At 38.7% G+C, this 18,868-nt stretch overlaps 1 protein-coding gene across 1 annotated transcript in view; it reads right to left on the reverse strand.

The window, feature by feature from the left end:
- The window catches only part of GUCY2F (guanylate cyclase 2F, retinal), a 111,019-nt gene that overhangs the window by 34,569 nt on the left and 57,582 nt on the right, over nt 1-18,868 (reverse strand). The window contains exons 9-10 of the mRNA XM_011951666.1: nt 7,554-7,730; nt 2,862-3,018 (exon numbers count right to left, since the gene is read on the reverse strand). Coding sequence (XP_011807056.1) covers nt 2,862-3,018; nt 7,554-7,730 — 334 coding nt within the window. The remainder of the gene's footprint in view (nt 1-2,861; nt 3,019-7,553; nt 7,731-18,868) is intronic.

Raw genomic sequence — 18,868 nt, forward strand, 5'->3', positions numbered from 1 at the left:
CTTTCAATTATAAGATTCTTTTAGCTTCATCATCTAAGGTAGGGAGACAAGTTCCTTTATTTCATTTTATTTTGTTCTTTTGTTGATTCAACAAATATTCTGTCAGGAACTATGAAAGGCACTGAGAGAGGCAAACCTGTTTCCTGCCCCCACAGAGCTTGTAGTTTGGGTGGGGGGAGAGAAGGATAATTGAATGAGTAATGCTAATGGACTATGGTCTCACAATAAAGTTCAGGGCCCTGAAGGATCATAAAGAGGGCAACCTAGCCCAGCATAGAGGTCATGGAAAGCCTCTTGATGCAGTGGTACTTAAGTTGAATGCTGAAGAAGGAGTAGAATTTAGCCAGACCCAGAAGAGTATATGAAAGAGTGGGAAGAGAAGAGTGTCCCAGGCAGAGGACACAGCTTGTGTGGAGATTTGGTAGTAAGGGACAGCCCGGTGTAAATAAACAACTAGAAGGAGTTCAGCATGGCCAGAGCATAAAGACAGAGGGGGAGTGGTTAGCATGGGAGGTCAGCAAGTTCCAGGCCATGCAGGGCTCAGCTCGTTAGCCATGCAAAGGAATTTGAACTTTATCCTTAGAGCAATGGGAAGCCATTCAATAGATTTAGGCACAGCTGTAACATGATCAGATTTGTGGTTTAGAAAGCTCCTTCTGGCTGCCATGTGTGAAGAATGGACTGACCATCCGTACTGCCACTGCAATTTGGAGAATGGAGTAAAATGATAAGAGGGAGAGACAGAGACAGAGACAGACAGACATAGTCCCCTCAAAAGCACAAAACCAGAAAAAAGAGTCCTGCAGCTATCCTTTACCCACCTTAAGACCAGATTTTCTGAAGTTTCAAAGCTGCCAATCTGGAAATTAAACGGAACTCTGAGAAGCTAGGCATTGTTGGTTGGTTGTTTGTTTTTGAGACAGAGTCTCATTCTGTCACCCAGGCTGGAGTGCAGTGGCACAGTCTTGGTTCACTGCAACCTCCACCTCCCGGGCTCAAGCGATTCTCCTTCCTTAGCCTCCCAAGTAGCTGGGATAACAGACGCATGCCACCATGCCTGGCTAATTTTTGTATTTTTAGTAGCGATGGGGTTTCACCATGCTGGCCAGGCTGATCTCAAACTCCTGACCTCATGATCTGCCCGCCTCAGCCTCCCAAGGTATTGTGTTTTATAGAGAATTGATTTTGACAGAATGCTAAGTACTTGCCATGTCTACAGGATAGGGGTCAGACTTCAGAAAATCTGAATTTGAAGTCCTAGAACTGCTGCTAAGTCACTGTAGGTTTGGAGGAAATCATGAGTTTCAATCGTCTCATCTGTAAAAGGAGGGAATTGGACTAGACGACTCCCTAAATTTAATAACCCACAAGTATTATAAAGAGCAAAGATGATACCACCAATGACTGGATTCTCTGTCTATGCATGTGTGTCTCCCTCTCTCTGTGTCTTTCATTCTTCTTTTCTTTTATGTAGTAAAGTCAGCAGTTTAAAAACTTATGCCAAAGATAATTTTAAGAATATGGATATATGATGTAGTTTTGCATCTCTCTCTCTCTCTCTCTCTCTCTCTCTCTGTCTGTCTTCTTTGGGCTGTTTGCTTTTCTGTCTTTTTGTGTCACTATCTCTCTTCTTTATGCTTGCAATATTGGTCAAAACATTTAATGCCCACATTTCCTATATGTATTTCATCATGTTTGTTCTCTTTCTTTTTTCCTCTTTCTCTCTCTCATCTATCTGCTCATTCCTCCCCGGTTCTCACCCACCCACCCCCCATCTCAGATTTCTCCTATTTCTTTGATCTGTTATGACTCCTACAGGCATTGTTTAGTGCTACCATTGGTGCACTAGACAGAAGACAAAAACACAAAATGGACATTGTTGGTGTGAAAATTGATGATATGAACTGGAGTTATCTTATTACATCCAATTAAATTGGAGTCCAGAGACCACAGGAGAAAAAGAAAAGCACTTGGGGTACAAGTGCCTGCCCAGGGATAATCTTGCAAGCCAGATGTCGAAATGACCTTCTATAATCTTAACATCAGTTCTACCTAGTAGCTGATGAAACAAACTGCCATGACTCTAAGACTAGTTTTACCTACGGCCATCACTTACCAATCGGAGCTTTCCTGCTCCCCAAAACTTTGGTAGCGCCAATGAGTTTTCTTTTAAAAACATATATAACATTTCTCTTTCCAATAGAACCCCCAACTTTTCTGTGTTCTTTGGACATACCAAGGACCACCCTGGTCTATGTGCATGCCACAAATTGAAATACTGTTTTCCCAAATAAAATGTTTCATTTAAAGATTTGTCTCTATATTTTTATTTGACTTTGAGACAGGCATGGCTACTTATTTGCTAGAAGGCCACAGTTCTGCCTGAAGCCTTCCCACATAACCCACAGAGCATTTATTTGCTGAGAGATCACTCCTCAATTCTTCCTCTCTGACAGAGACAGTGCTGGTATGCTCTAGCGACATCCCGTTCTAAAATGTACTTTGTGGGGGTCCAGCTTCCAAATTACCCTCCATTCAACTTGACAAGTATTTATTGAGCACCTACTGTGTGCCTAGTGCTCAGCAAGTTTTTCCAGGGACTGCTGGGGTCTCCAAACAATACAGCCTAATCCTGCCACAGCAGGAACCGAACATTATTACACTGGCTTTGTTCAGAAAGCTAGGCTGGGCCGAAGTTACAGCGGGCCTACTTCATTCAAGTCCCTTGGCTTGGAAATGAGTCTGGATTTTCAACAAAAGTGGAGAGTTGAAATCAGCCTGAGGCTTTAATTCAGTGCATATTTTCATTTGAACTTTGGAGTTACCTCGTGTGCATCAGAAGGGTACAATTCATCGCTTACCTTCCACACAAGATTCCCCTTCAGAGAGTCTCAGCATTTCTAAGATGTCGTTAAAGCCATAATCTGTCACTTTTAGTACAAAACGCCCATCTACCACACAGTTTCGAGACTTTAGCCTCCCATGAACAAACTCTCTGTGGTGTAAGTACTTCATGCCCTGTAGATGACACAACAGGATTTATTTAGCAACTCATTTAACTATATTGTGCTCTTAACACCAATTTCTGAGATTGTTAATGGCATGAGCTATTATGATCCAGAACTCAGCTTTCTTCTCTTCTATGCAGGCAAAGTAAACCTTTGACAACATGAGTCAGTTTTCAGATCCCTTGTAGCTCTAAAATTTTATGTTTTGGTGAAGAATGTTATCTTGTGTGTGCAGAGAATTACATGTTACTAGGAGATTTATTAACATTTCAGATACAGAAAAGATCCATATACATATAATTGCCAGGAATTTGGAGAATTTCCCCCAGAAGTTCTAACCCACTCTCACCCATTATTGGCAAGAATGGAAACTGAGACAAACTTGTACATGGGCAGTTTGGCAATAGCTATCAAAATTTAAACGATGTGTACCCTATGATCCAGGGGTTCTACCTCTCCTCCAGAGAAATGCTTCCATGTATACACAAAGAGACAAAGATGAGACTGCTTGTTGTAGCTTTGCTTTTATAATAGTATATAATTAGAAATGCACTAAATATCAATAAGGGACTGGCTAGAGTGTGATACATTCACATTCACACTAGGGAATATTCTGCAGCACTTAAAAAGAATAAGATAGACCTGTATGTAACTGACATAGAAACAACTCTAAGCCATAAAGTAAGTGAAATATAGTAATTGCAGAACTATGTGAGAGCATGTATATTTAACAAACAAAAAAGTCATCTATAATGCTATAATGCATATAAATACACATGAAATTAATTACAAGGTGGTTGCCAAATTGTTAGCAGTAGTTAACTTTGAGGGGGAGTATGAAGAAAGAGGGTTGAGTAAATGTGAGCATTTTTCCAATATATATCATTTGAGTTTTACACTTAATATATTACTTTTGTAGTTAAAAATAGGCAACCAGAAAGAAGAAAGCTGTCTAGTACTGATCTCTGCACCTGCTTGGCAACCTTCATAAGGTGTTCACATGTGATCAGGACTCTCATTCAGATGGATTTATTCATTCTGCATATACATACATTTATATTCTAGTCCAGTCATTTCAGAACTTTGTTTGCTAAAAGTCCTTTTAAGTATCTGGCTCTTTTGCAGTGTGACACCCCTTTGTACTTGGAATTCTTTTCACCCTGTGCTCTTGGATAGTCTGCACTCTTCAGTACTTCTGAGTAGAGTCTACAGTGGGCAAGATTCCCCCCATGTTGTCTAACGGTTGCTTTTCATTTATCATGGCCTTGAGAGGATTGTCATTTAGAGGCTCCTCCCTTAACTCACTGGGCTTAGCTTACAGTGTGAGCAGAAAAAGTACTAGAATAAGAATCAGGAGATTTGGATTTTATTATTAGCTCCACCACCTAATAGTTGGCTGAGAAACATTTATTGAGTACCTACTATATGTGCCAGACACTCTATAACAATGTGTACCTCATTTAGCCTCCCTGAGTCTCTGTAAAAGGAGGCTAATCACACCTATCTTAAAGGGAATTGGCATGAGAGAATGTCTTTCCCTTTCAAGGCCCCTGAAAAAGGATTAGGCTAGCAGAAAAAGGTCAAGACTATGATCAATATGCAAAAAGCCCAAAAAGTCATTGATTATGCAGATCAGCCCTGTAAAAAATGCACGTATACACAATTTGCATATCATTCTGTGGCATTCATGGGATCCCCAAAAACTCCTCCATGGGACTCATCTATGAACCCTACCTTGGCTGTCAGGAGTCTTTGGCTCAGAGAATAAAGGTGATCCCTGATAGATCCACTGGTCTTTTGGTTTTCCAGTGGCACTGAGTTCCACATACAAAGCCATGGTATGTAAAGACCTGTCACCTAGTTTTAGACTGAGCCACCATTTAGAAGGGTGAAAACTAGGAGGTAGAGCTAAGTAGCACCAAATAATCTGGGAATGAGCACTTTCTCACATCCACAAAGCAGAGAAATTGGATGAAAGAAAGGACGGCTTAAGGCAGAAGAGTGCTCAATGACAACAGGAAGTAAAGAAAAATCTGGACCTCAAATTGGGGAGAGGACAGGCAAACCTTTTCTGTATCCATATCATATAACAGATATGGACAAAAGAACTGTGAGAAGGGTGGTGGGGGCAAAACTTGGGAAGGAAAGTGATATGGTTTCACTGGGTCCCCACCCATATCTCAACTTGAATTGTACCTTCCAGAATTCCCATGTGTTGTGGGAGGGATCCAGGGGAATGTAATTGAATCGTGGGGGCTGGTCTTTTCCATGCTATTCTCATGATAGTGAATAAGTCTTATGAGATCTGATGAGTTTATCAAAGGTTTCCACTTTTGCTTCTTCCTCATTTTCTCTTCCTGCTGCCATGTAAGAAGTGCCTTTTGCCTCCCATCAAGAACCTGAGGCCTCCACAGCCATGTGCAACTGTAAGTCCAATTAAAACTCTTTTTATTACCAATCTTGGGTATGTCTTTATCAGTAGCATGAAAATGGACTAATATAGTAAGTTGGTACTGGGAGTGGGGCATTGCTGAAAAGATACTCGAAAATGTGGAAGCGACTTTGGAACTAGGTAACAGCCAGAGGTTGGAACAGTTTGGAGGGCTCAGAAGAAGACAGGAAAATTTGGGAAAGTTTGGACCCTTCTAGAGACCTGTTGAATGGCTTTGACAAAAATGCTGATAGTGAGATGAACAATAAGGTCCAGGCTGAGGTAGTCTCAGATGGAGGTGAGTAATTTGTTGGGAACTGGAACAAAGTTGATTCTTTTTATGTTTTAGCAAAGACACTGGTGGCATTTTGCCCCTGCCCTAGAGATTTGTGGAACTTTGAACTTGAGAGAGATGATTTAGGGTATCTGGCAGAAGAAATTTCTAAGCAGCAAAGCATTCAAAAGGTGACTTGGGTGCTGTTAAAAGCATTCTGTTTTAAAAGGGAAACACAGCATAAAAGTTTAGAAAATTTGCAGCCTGACACTGCAGTAGAAAAGCAAAACCTATTTTTTGAGGAGAAATTCAAGCTGGCTGCAGAAATCTGCACGAGTAGCAAGGAACCTAATGTTAATCCACAAGACCATGGGGAACATGTCTCCAGGCCACATCAGAGACCTTCATGGCAGCCCCTCCCATCACAGGCCTTTAGGCCCAGGAGGAAAAAGTGGTTTCGTGGGCTGGGCCCAGGGTCCCCATGCTGTGTGCAGCCTAGGGACTTGGTTCCCTGTGTCCCAGCTGCTCCAGCCATGGCTGAAAGGGGCCAACATAAAGCTTGGGCTGTGGCTTCAGAGGGCAGAAGCCCCAAGCCTTGGCAACTTCCATGTGGTGTGGAGCCTGCAGGTGCACAGAAGTCAGGAACTGAGGTTTGGGAACTTCCGCCTAGATTTCAGAAGATGTATGGGAATGCCTGGATGCCCAGGCAAAAGTTTGCTGCAGGAGCAGGACCCTTATGGAGAACCTCTGCTAGGGCACTGTGGAAGGGAAATGTGGGGTCAGAGCCCCCACAAAGAGTTCCTACTGGAGCACTGCCTAGTGGAGCTGTGAGAAGAGGGCCACCATCTTCCAGACCCCAGAATGGTAGATCCACTGACAGCTTGCACTGTACACCTGGAAAAGCTACAGACACTCAATGCTAGCCCATGAAAGCAGCCAGGAGGGAGGCTGTACCCTGCAAAGCCACAGGGGTAGAGCTGCCCAAGACCATGGAAACCCACCTCTTGCATCAGCATGACCTGGATCTGAGACCTGAAGTCAAAGGAGATCATTTTGGAGCTTTAAAATTTGACTGCCCCACTGGATTTCGGACTTGCATGGGCCCTGTAACCCCTTGGTATTGGCCAATTTTTCCCGTTTAGAACAGCTGTATTTACCTAATACCTGTACCCCCATTGTATCTAGGAAGTAACTAGCTTGCTTTTGATTTTGCAGGCTCATAGGCAGAAGGGATTTGCCTTGTCTCAGATGAGACTTTGGACTGTGGACTTTTGGGTTAATGCTGAAATGAGTTAAGACTTTGGGGGACTGTTGGGAAGGCATGATTGGTTCTGGAATGTGAGGACATGAGATTTGGGAGTGGTCAGGGGTGGAGTGATGTGGTTTGGCTGTGTCCCCACCCAAATCTCAACTCGAATTGTATCTCCCAGAATTCCCACATGTTGTGAGAGAGACCCACGGGGAGGTAATTGAATCGTGAGGGCTGGTCTTTTCTGTGCTATTCTCATGATAGCGAATAAGTCTCATGAAATCTGATGGGTTTGGCAGGGGTTTCCACTTTTGCTTCTTCCTCATTTTCTCTTGCCACCACCATATAAGAAGTGCCTTTCACCTCCTGCTATGATTCTGAGGCCTCCCCAGCCATGTGGAACTGTAAGTCCAATTAAACATCTTTTTCTTCCCAGTCTCAGGTATGTCTTTATCAGCAACATGAATATGGACTAATACAGAAAGTAAGGAGTGAAATGATCACAACAATCTAAGGAAGATAAAATATCCCAAAACATTAAAGTTCTAATCTACAGAGAAAATCCAAGATTTCCTCAGTCTTCCCATTAACCTTTATGAGATCCAGCAGGAGTGATGATTTAAACATCCAGTCGAGCTTCACATCTTGGTTTGTCAGTATGTCTTCTAGGCTCCCTCGGGAACAGAATTCTGTCACAATGGCAAACATCCCCGAATCATAGAAGAAACCCAATAAAGGGTTAATATTCTCATGACGCAAGTCCTTCATCTGGAAATGAGAGAGAGAAATGAGAGTCACAGCTGTCCTGTCTCAACTGGGGACCAGAGTTGAGGGCACATAACTTTCTCTTGACCCTTCTTATGATTGGTTGTGTGGTTGACAGAATTTTGACTCCCATGATCTCCAACCCCTAGTGTTACTCCTGCGATTGTGTTTTGTTATATAACCAAAAGGAGATTATCAGGGTGAGACTAATCTAATCACATGAGCCCGTAAAAGCTTCAAAAGAAGAGTGCAGAAGATAAGTCAGAGAGATTCAAAATATGAGGACTCAACAGGCCATTGTTGGCTTTGAAGATGGGGGGGAAGGAGGCTATAAGCCAAAGAACGTGGGCAGCCTCTAGAAGCTGGTAACCACCCTCAGCTGACACCCAGCAAGAAAGTGGGGACCTCAATTAATATGGTTTTGCTGTGTCCCCACCCAAATCTCATCTTGAACTGTAGTTCCCATAATTCCCACATACTGTGAGAGGGACCCACTGGGAGGTAATTGAATCATGGGGACAGGTCTTTCCCATGCTGTTCTCATGATAGTGAATAAGTTTCACAAGATCTGATGGTTTTATAAAGGGGAGTTCCCCTGCACACGTCCTCTTGCCTGCCACCATGTAAAATGTGTCTTGCTTCCCCTTCACCCTCCGCTATGATTGTGAGCCCTCTCTAGCCATGTGGAAGTGTGAGTTCATTAAACTTCTTTCCTTTATAAATTACCCAGTCGCAGGTATGTCTTTATTAGCAGCATGATAATGGACTAATATATCGATCCTGTGACCCCACTGAACTGAATTCTGCAGGCAACCTGAAGGAACCTAGAAGTGGTTCCTCCTCACCCCAGCCCTGACCCCTGCCACAGGTCTCCAGATAAGAGCACAGAACAACTGACACCTTGACTTCGGAGTTTTGAGATGCCAAGCAAAACACCCAGCTGAGTCGGCATTGACTGCTGATCTACAGAACTGTAGGATAATAAATCAGTGATGTTTTAAGCCACTAAGTTTGCACTAATTTGTTACAGCAGCAATAGAAAACAAATTCAATGGCCAAAGGGGAAAATTTCAGAAAGGGATCTCTTTTAGCATAATTATAAGTGAAACTGAAGCTGCAGATTTCTCCCTGATTCCTTTGGGACTTTCTAGAATGGAGCTCCGTGGCTCAAGAGGACTAAAGAGAGATGATACAGTAAAATGTAGAATAGATTGTCTTTCTATGAATACTCATCTACCTAGCACCTATTAAAATAGTTTCCCTATATAAACATCAGGCCAGAGCTTATACAATCTTTTTCAGAAGAAACATTTAGAATTTTGGCCACACTTTCTCTTTGCATTCATTCATTTTATTTCACTAATGTGAGAAGCATTTAGTGCATGCTCACAACATCCAAGACACTGGAATGCATGCTAGAGAAAAAGAGACAAACAAGGTAACGTCACTGTCCTGAAAAAGCTTACATTCAATGAAGGGTGATAGGCAAGTAATCCAACAATTGTATTTCATTGTGAAATGTGTTCTGATAAATGGGGGCATGGGATGCTGTGAGAGCTCAAATGTTAAGTATCTAATTCACCCTAGGGTAGTCAGAGAAGACTTCCCTAAGGAGGTAATATGTGGACTCTCTCAAAGGACAAGTAAGAGTTGACCAGGTGACGATGGCATGATAAGAGGGGTGGAGAGTGATAGCACATTATGTTGAGAAATCCACAACAGGTTTAGGTGGTCAGAATGGAGTATAAGGAAGAGAATATTAAATACTAGACTGGACAAATAGACAGGAGCCACATCCCATGGGACTTTATGAACCATGCTATGGAATTTGAAATTTATACTGTGGGCACTCAATAATTATCATTTATTATTATTACTATTTAAATGAGGGATGAGAGAGGGGAATAAAGACTCCATGATCACTCCCAGATTTTTACTTGGATACCTGGGTAGACAGTGGTGCTACATATTAATATAGGGAACTCAGGGATGAGGTAATAGTGGATATGTTCGTGCCCTACACATAAGCCTTTAACCATGCATCCCCCAACTGCTGTGAATGTTGACTGATAACTCATAGTTGCTCCATTTAAAAAAAAAAAAAAAACTGTCCTAGAGCACAAATTAATGGTGAGCCACCTTACCTGAGAGGTTATGTCCCACCCACAGGCCTCAGGCAATAATTTACTCACTGAGGACAGTACAAAAGTCCAGCTTCCTAGCCTCAAGGTAAGATTCATGATATAACTTGTACTCCAGCACTTCCCCATAAGATCATACTATTGCTAGTTTCCAGCTGAAATCAAATGCTTGCTTAACTTTTACCCTGTCCTATCCTACTTCCCTCACTCTTTACTTGAAAGCATTTTCTCCATAAAAAATTTGAACAAGAATTTCCATCTCAGGCTCAGATTTTGGGTAATCTCAGCTAAGACAGATGGAAAAGAACATTTGGTGGAAAGGCTGATAAATTCAGTTGGGGACATTTTGAGAATGAGGTACCTACAGAACATCAAGGTGGAACTATTTCAAAGACAGTTGTATATTCAGAGTTTGAAGCTCAGGAATGAGTTCTGACCAGTATAAATACATGTGGGAATTGTAAGCAATTACATTTTAGGTAAAAACAGTGGGAACAGATGAGATAACCCAAGGAAAGTATAAAGAAAAAGAGAAAAAGGAAACATCAACATTTGAAGGGTGGGAAAAGGAAGAACAGCCTGCAATAAGACTTAGAAGAAAGGCCAGGAAGTAGGGAAAAGCCTATTTAAAACAATATCGTTAAAACCACAGGATTAGTTTCAGGAAAGTGAGAAAAATGACTGCCAGAAAGAATTTCAGGAAAGTGTGATAAATACCAGAGAGGTCAGGTAAGATGAAGAAAAGTGTCTGGTGAATTTCACCATTAAAATTTATTAATTATAGAAACTTACAAGTATGTTTACACAGATATGTATATCTATATCTATCTAAATAGATAGAGAGATAGGCTTAGAATGGTAACAGTGTAAATGAACAGCAAAAGGCAGATCTGAGATGTATTTTGGAGCTATAAATCACGTGACTTGTGTGGGGAGGGGAGGAAATAATGAAATCAAGAATTATTCTATTTTGAACATTGAACTGATGGTGGCCCATTTATTGAGATGAATTACACTATAGGACTTAGAATATGAGCTTGCTTCTTAGAATATGATACAAGCAAATGTTAAATTATCCCTGGTGGGAATGTTAGCTATTGACCACCAAGGTTGCCTTCTAAGCACAAGAGCCTGGCACCCATGACAATTCTCTTCATCCACTGCAACCTAAACTAGTTAAGGTGGACAGAAACTCAGCCCACAAACAGCAAAATAGGCACTGCTATTAAAGTTCTATTTTCTTATGAAGCAAGCAGCCAAAACTACTGGGCTCTGGAACTCTGTTGGAAGAAAAAGTAAAAAGTTGTCATATTCAATACTACTAGCTGTTCAACACAAATCTATTTTCTCTTCTTCTTGGGCAGAGAGCTAATCCATATTTTCCAGTCTTTCTTGGAGCTAAGTGTAGCCATATGACTGAATTCCAAGCGATGGAATAGAAGAGGAACCGATATATGCCACTTCCTCTAGGCAATTAAATGGGAGAGGAAGTGATATGTGCCATTTCTAGGCTAAGGCTTTTATACCCTCTTCCATATTATTTTCCCACTTCTATGGATGAATGCAGATGATGATACGGCCCTAAGACATAGCAGAGCCGTGAGATGGTTATAGCCTGGGTCCCTGAGTCATGATATTGGAAGAGAGTCACCTGCCAACAGTACAAGAATACCCACCTTGTGCTGTTATTTGGGTGAAAATTAAACTTCTGCTGTGTTTGAGACATTACATATTTGAAGGACTATTTGTTAAAGCATCTAGCATTACACTAATGGTACTAGCATGGGAAAAATTCTATCTAGATCTTTGATAGATCTTTATATGCACCCATCCTCAGCTGTAACCAATAGAGAAGATCCTGTATAAGGAGCAGGTAGATGCCTACATGCAGTCATGTCCTACCAAGATTGTGGACAACCTCAGGACGCAGAGAAAGTTTGCAACATCAGCTTTAGCAAGATGAACATTTACCAGGTAGACATGTACTTTACCTCTTCCATAATACCTATCTGGCTGGCTACCATCAAATGTTTAAGAGTTGAATGTGTCCGGTCTCTCAAGGATTTTGTTAGCTTCATATTTGACATGACATCTTTTTTTTTTCTTTTTTTTTTTCTTTTGTTTTTTGAGACAGAGTCTCATTCTGTCGCCTAGTTGGAGTGCAGTGGCACGATCTCGGCTCACTGCAACCTCTGCCTCCTGGGTTCAGGCGATTGTCCTGCCTCAGCCTCCTGAGTAGCTGAGATTACAGGTGCATGCCACCACACCCAGCTCATTTTTCATATTTTTGGTAGAGACGGGGTTTTGCTATGTTGGCCAGGCTGGTCTCGAACTCCTGACCTCAAGTGATCCACTTGCCTTGGACTCCCAAAGTGTGACATGACACCTTTAAGCATACAGCCACCAGAGACATCTGTTCCTAAGTCAAATACTGACCTAAGTTATCTGAAAGACTCCTTCACCCACTTGAAAAAAGTTCCTAGGATGTCATAACACCAGAATTAATCTCTCCGTGTCCCTCTTCCACAGCAGCTGAAATTTCATCCTAGAGGTGGGTATGTATACCTTTATGAAAATGTCCTTCTCCACACAGGTGCTCATCCGCAACTATATCAGCAATTGGTGACTATTTTGACAAGAAAATGTTCTCTTTTTTTTTTTTTTTTTTTTCCTTTGGTTTTTTTTTTTTTTTTTTAGACAGAGTCTCACTCTGTCGCCTAGGCTGGAGTGCAGTGGCGTGATCTCAGCTCACTGCCACAACCACCTCCCAGTTCAAGTGATTCTCGTGCGTCAGCCTCCCAAATAGCTGGGATTACTGGTGCGTGCCACCATGCTCAGCTAATTTTTGTATTTTTAGTAGAGACAGGGTTTCACCATGTTGGCCAGGCTGGTCTCAAACTCCTGACCTCAGGTGAGCCGCCCACCTCGGCCTCCCAAAGTGCTGGGATTACAGGCACCAGACAGTGTGCCTGGCCTCAACAAGAAAATTTTCTACCTCTATGAGTTAATTGGTGATTCATGTCTGTTTCCTGCATTTATTTTTATTTTTATTTTGTTGTAAAGAGCTATTGTTCAAGACCTCCTATCCCTGGATCAACCTACCCACTATCTAACACCCAGAGGTCAATTGTCATATAGAACACATTAACCAGGTACTAGTGAAAGACTTCTGATCCTATATTTCCCACTAGCAATATTTTATTCATTTAACAAAGTTTTTTAGTACCTATTATTTGCCAGGTCCTGAGAGAAAGACTGGGGACAAATGATGAACAAAATGTTACATGGTTTCTGACCTCTTGTTTTAACCAGATGATTACACAACGATACAAAATTTGTGACTCTTACAAGTCCCATGGAGGAGAGTTACATAATGTGAGTATGTATAATTGGGGCTTTGACCAATCAGAGAAGTTGGCACAGGGTTCATGGGAAGTGAGAATTGATCTGGGAGTTAAAAGATGAGTGGATTAAACCATGCAAAACAGGGAAGGAAACGTATTTGAGGGATTGTAATAGTACAGGTAAAGGCTTTGCGCTGGGAGCATATCATAATCCAAAGACTAAGTAAATGCCAGTGTGCCTTAAGCAGAGTGGTTGAAGGAAATATGATGGTGATATAAGACTGAAGAGACAGGGAAGAGCCAGATTATACAGAATATAATAGGTCATTTTAAGTTGCTATTTATTTATATTAAAAATGATTATAGGGACATTGAATACCAAGTAGGGTGTAGTAGGTTATGGCAGACCACCATTCCTGATGCTACAGCTTTTAACAACTAGAAAAACTGAAAAAATATATTTTAAAAAAAACCACTGGGGATATGCAGGTGCAAAAAAATAATCTAAAATTCAAAGATGCAAGAGCCCTTCTAAGATAACCAGGCTGTTGTCAGCCATTTTCTTCCCTGAGGACATTTGCTGATTTCCAGCACAAGCCAAAGATTGGGCTTAGCTTAACAGAAAGAATTTGCTGGGAAAATGCAAAAACTGGTAATGCTTTTGGCAATTGTGGAAGACTGGTATCACAATTAATAAATTTCAGGAGACGTAAATGTGAGCTAGTTTTCTCCCCACAGCATATTTTCTGAGTCTGGGGGCTATAGAGGAGACTAGAAAGCTTCTATAAAATTGTTTGAGATCTTCTGTATTTTTCCGATATTTAGGAGACAAAGTCTCACTGAAGAAATAGGGCCTGCGACAAACATTCGGTTGGTGTCTTCAAGAAATTTGCCAAATTTGGAAGCAGCATGGATTGAGAGTAAAGGAAAAAGGTTATGAAGTACAGTCTGAGTGGAGGAGACAGACTTGTAGACTCTTGGAAAGATATGCCTGAGAAACAGGAGAATTCGTGGTGGACTGAGTCTAACTACAACTGCAACACAGCTTCAATCCAGCTCAATCTTTGATTCGATTAATGTGATTAGTCCCTTACCCAATCCACCTAACAAATGAAAAGAGAAAAATCCTTGCTGGTAGAACATATGACCTGGAGCTTCTACAGTTTATTTACATAAACTATCTAGCATAAAATAAAAAACATTAGATATTTGGGAATGCAGAACAAAGTCAGAAGACAATTGAACAATGTCTTTAAATACTCAGTAGACAAAGAAACCTATAAAATATGAATCAAATATTCTAAAAACTTGAGACAGTGGAGAGTGACTGAAAGCAGAAATGGAGGTAGAACTATATTTGAAAGACAACTAAAATGAGTAAAATTTGGGCTTACCTCCAAGAACAAAAAAATAGTTCTTCAGAGCTACACCACAGAATCCAGAGTTTCTAAAATGTATTATTCATAATATTCAGTAATGAACCAAAAAGCCTTAGATGTACAAGAAATAGAAAAAATGTGACCCATACTCAGGCTAAAAAAAGGTCAATAGAAATTAATCTCAAAATGACACAAATGTTGTGATTAGCAGAAAAGGCCTTTAACACAGATTTTATAAATGTATTTGAAGATTTAAAGGACAACATAGGCAAAATGAATATATGGGTATAGAACATGGCAGAGAAAAAGAAACTATAAATATGAACCAATTGAAAATTATATAGCTGGAAAATAGAATAACTGAAGTAAAAAAATTTGATAGGTGGGCTTAGGAAATGACATAAGAGTAATGAACTTGAGGAGAGATCAATAAAAAAATACCTAATCTGAAAAACAGAGGGAAAAAGGATAAGTGGGACAATATCAAACAGACTAACACATAAGTAACTTGAGTTCTAGAAGGATATAAAGAAAATGGGGCAAAACAATTTTTATGGAAATAGTGGTCAAAACCTTTGTGAATTTAGTAAAAGACATCAACTTAAAATTCTAAGGAGCTCATTGAACTCCAAACAGAATAAACACAAAGAAAATGCCCTACATACATCATATTCAAACTCCTACAATCCAAAGATGAGCTTAAAATCTAAGAAGTTCAATGACCCACCAAAGAGATTAAATACAAAGAAAGCAATATCTAGACATTTAACAGTCAAAACCCTGAACTAGGATAATAAACTTTTGAAGGTAGTCAGAGAAAAACAGTACACACTACATACAAAGAATGAATAATGGCTGACTTCTCATCAGAAACAAAGAAATACAAAAAAAAGAAAAAAACCAATGAAACGAAATATTTAATATGCCAAAAGAAAATAAATGCAGCTATCAACTCATAATTCTGTACCAAGCAAAAGTATCATTCAAAATTTAAGACATTATCAAATAGACGAAAACAGAAAATTTGTCATCAGCAGGCCTGCAATACAAGTAATGCCTAAGGGGAGGATCTTCAGGTTGAAGAGAAAAGATGCTAAATGGTAACTTGGCTCTATTAGGAAATAATTAAAGTTATCAGAAATAGTAAATATGTTGATAAATATAACAGAATATATTTTCATTTCATTCTCTTAATTTGTATGAAATGCATATGAATGCTTAAAATAAATTTTAACACTATATTATATGGTTCACAATACATGTAGGCATATATATGATAACAATAGAGAAAAGAATAGTAGGCTAGTAAATGGGACACTGCTGTTACAAATTTCCTATGTTTTAGGTAAAGAAGTGGAATATTAATTCTGAGTAGTTTGTGATAAATTCAAGATGCATTTAAGCAATTCCTAGAACAGTCATTAAAAAGTGCAAAAATGTATCGCTAAAATGCCAATATAGGAAACAAAATGGAATATATGAAAAACACTTTTAGCCCAAAGGAAAGCAAGAAAAGGGAAACAAAGGAACAAACAGAGACATAGATGAGTCAAATAGAGAACATATAGCAAAATAGATGATGAGAAATCCAACTATGTCAATAAGTGCCTTAAATGTAAGTAGCTTAAACATTTCAATTAGAAGACAGATTGCAGAATGGGGAGATAAAAAGAAAGGACCAAATGCCTGCTCCCTAAATAAGATGAACAGTAATCCAAAGACACAAATGCATTGAAAGAAAAAGTACAGAAAAAGTAAATCATGCAAAAACTAATCAGAAAGCTAAATTGGCTATGTTATTATTGGAGAAAATAGAAATCAAGAAAATAAGTATTATCAGACATAAAGAGGGACATTTCATAATGATAAAATAATCAAGACACAATAATAAAATGTATATGTGCAAAGATGTGCTGGATCATAAGAAGAATTTCTTACCATCTCTGTGTTCAATGACATCACATGGGTAGTCCCAAATTAGTTACAATGGAGATACTTACAGCACAGAAATCAGGAAATGCTCCAAATTAGGGATCTTTTTCAGAAAGCCTGTTGTTAAACATTTACTAGATGTACTTAATAACAGAACTTCAATGCACCTGAAGAAAACACTCACAGAATTAGAAAATAGGAAAATTTTATGGTAATTGATAAAACATATTAACAAAAATGCAGTAAGGATATAGAAGATCTGAATCACACTATCAACCATCTTGACCTAATTGATATTGATAGGACTCTACACCAAACAACTGTACAATATGCATTAATTTCAAAGTATGTGGAATGTTCACCAACATAGACCACATGCTTGGCTATGGCCAATGTTTTTGATACATTTCAAGATTAAATTTGCAGATAATATTCTTTGACCACAACAGAATTAAATGAGAAATCTATTAATTATGGTATCCAGAAGGGCCACAAATATCTGGTAATTAAGCATATATTTCAAAATAATACATGTGCCAAAAAAGAATAATGAAATTATAATTATTTCAAGCTGAAAGGTCAATGAAAATATAACATATAAATTTTGTGGGATGCAGCTACAGCAGAGCTTAAATGTAAATATGTCATTTAAATTAAAAAGAAAGAATGTTCAAAAAATAAGAATGAATAAACCAAAAATAAGCAGAAAGAAATAACATAAGGGCAGAGATCATAAAAATAGAAAACAATCAAAATGTAGAGAAAATTAACAAAATTGAAACATTGTTTTTTAAAACAAAAGTAATAAATTTAATAAATCTCTAAGAAGACTGATCAAGCAAAAAAGAAAAAGAAAAAATTATTAATATCTAGAATGAAAGATATGGTATCACTACAGATCATACAGATATCAGTAAGGTTATAAAGGAATTTATAAACAACTTTATGCTAATAAAGTCAATAACGAATTTGACATTTCTTGAAAAACACAACTTATTAAACTTGGCACAATATGAAATAATAATCCTAAGAGCCCTATATTTAGCAAAGAAATTGAATTTGTTTTCAAAAACATCCCCACAAAGAAAATCCAAGGACCAAATGATTTTATTGATGAAATTTATTTAAAAATTTAATAATAAATAATACCAGTCTTACACAAACTCTCAGAAAAAGACAAAGACGTCCAAACTTGTTTTATGCAGCCAAACATAGCGCTGACAAACATTAAAAGTATAGACTAATTCTTCTTAAAAACATAGATGCAAAAATTCTTTTAAAAGATTAGCAAATATCGTCTAGCAATATATTAAAAAGATAATCTATCGTGACCAAGTGGAATTCATCCTGGGAATATTAAGATGTGCTTAATATTTCTTTTAAAAATGATGTAATTCACCACGTTAACAGAATAAAAGAGCAAAACCATAGAATAATTGCAATAGGTAGCAATATAAATATAAAACCTCTTTATGATTAAAAGAATCATAGAAATGCAGAAATGTGAAAAAACTTTCAGGTAACATCAAACCTAAAAATAAAACATTGATTCCTTTTCCTCTAAGGCCAGGAACAAGGCAAAGATGTCTGCTGTTACCATTTCTACTCAACTTGCATAATAGTATCAAAACTTTGATAAGAAAAAAGTAAAGAAAACTTAAATAAATGGTGACATATACCCCATTAATGGACTGAAAGACTTAGTATTGTTAAGACGTCCATTTTGCCTAAACGTCTCTATAAATTCATTGCAATCCCCATCAAAAATTACAGAAAGCCTTGTGGAAGTAATAGACAGGCTGATTTCAAAATTTATTTTAAATTTAAAGAATTTACAATGTCCAAAACAATCTTGAAAAAAAAAGTTAGAGGCTTATACCACTTGACTTTAGGAGGTACTCTATAGTTATGATAACCAAGGGAGTGTGATATTGGCATTATGGTTACACTAATGAGTGAAGGAAACAGAACAGAGACTCCAAAAATATATGCACACATATATAGTCAGTTAATTTTTCTCCAAGTTACAACATTAATTCAATGGAAAGCTTTTTAAAAACAATTGTTACTGGAACCCTGGGTATCTATATGCAAAATCTGAACCTTAATCACTGTCTCAGTCTGTACACAAAAAGTAATTCAAAATTGATCATAGGCCTAAACCCAGAATCTTGGAGGGAAGGGGGAGCGAGAGAGAGAGAGGAAAGAAAGAAAGAGAGAGAAAGAAGAAAGAAAGAGAGAAAGAGAGAAAGAGGAAAGAAAGAAAGAAAGAAGAAAGAAAGAAAGAAAGAAAGAAAGAAAGAAAGAAAGAAAGAAAGAAAGAAAGAAAGAAAGAAGAAAGAAAG

The sequence above is a fragment of the Colobus angolensis genome, unplaced genomic scaffold, assembly GCF_000951035.1.
Source record: "Colobus angolensis palliatus isolate OR3802 unplaced genomic scaffold, Cang.pa_1.0 Scaffold324, whole genome shotgun sequence".
Lineage (NCBI taxonomy): Eukaryota > Metazoa > Chordata > Mammalia > Primates > Cercopithecidae > Colobus > Colobus angolensis.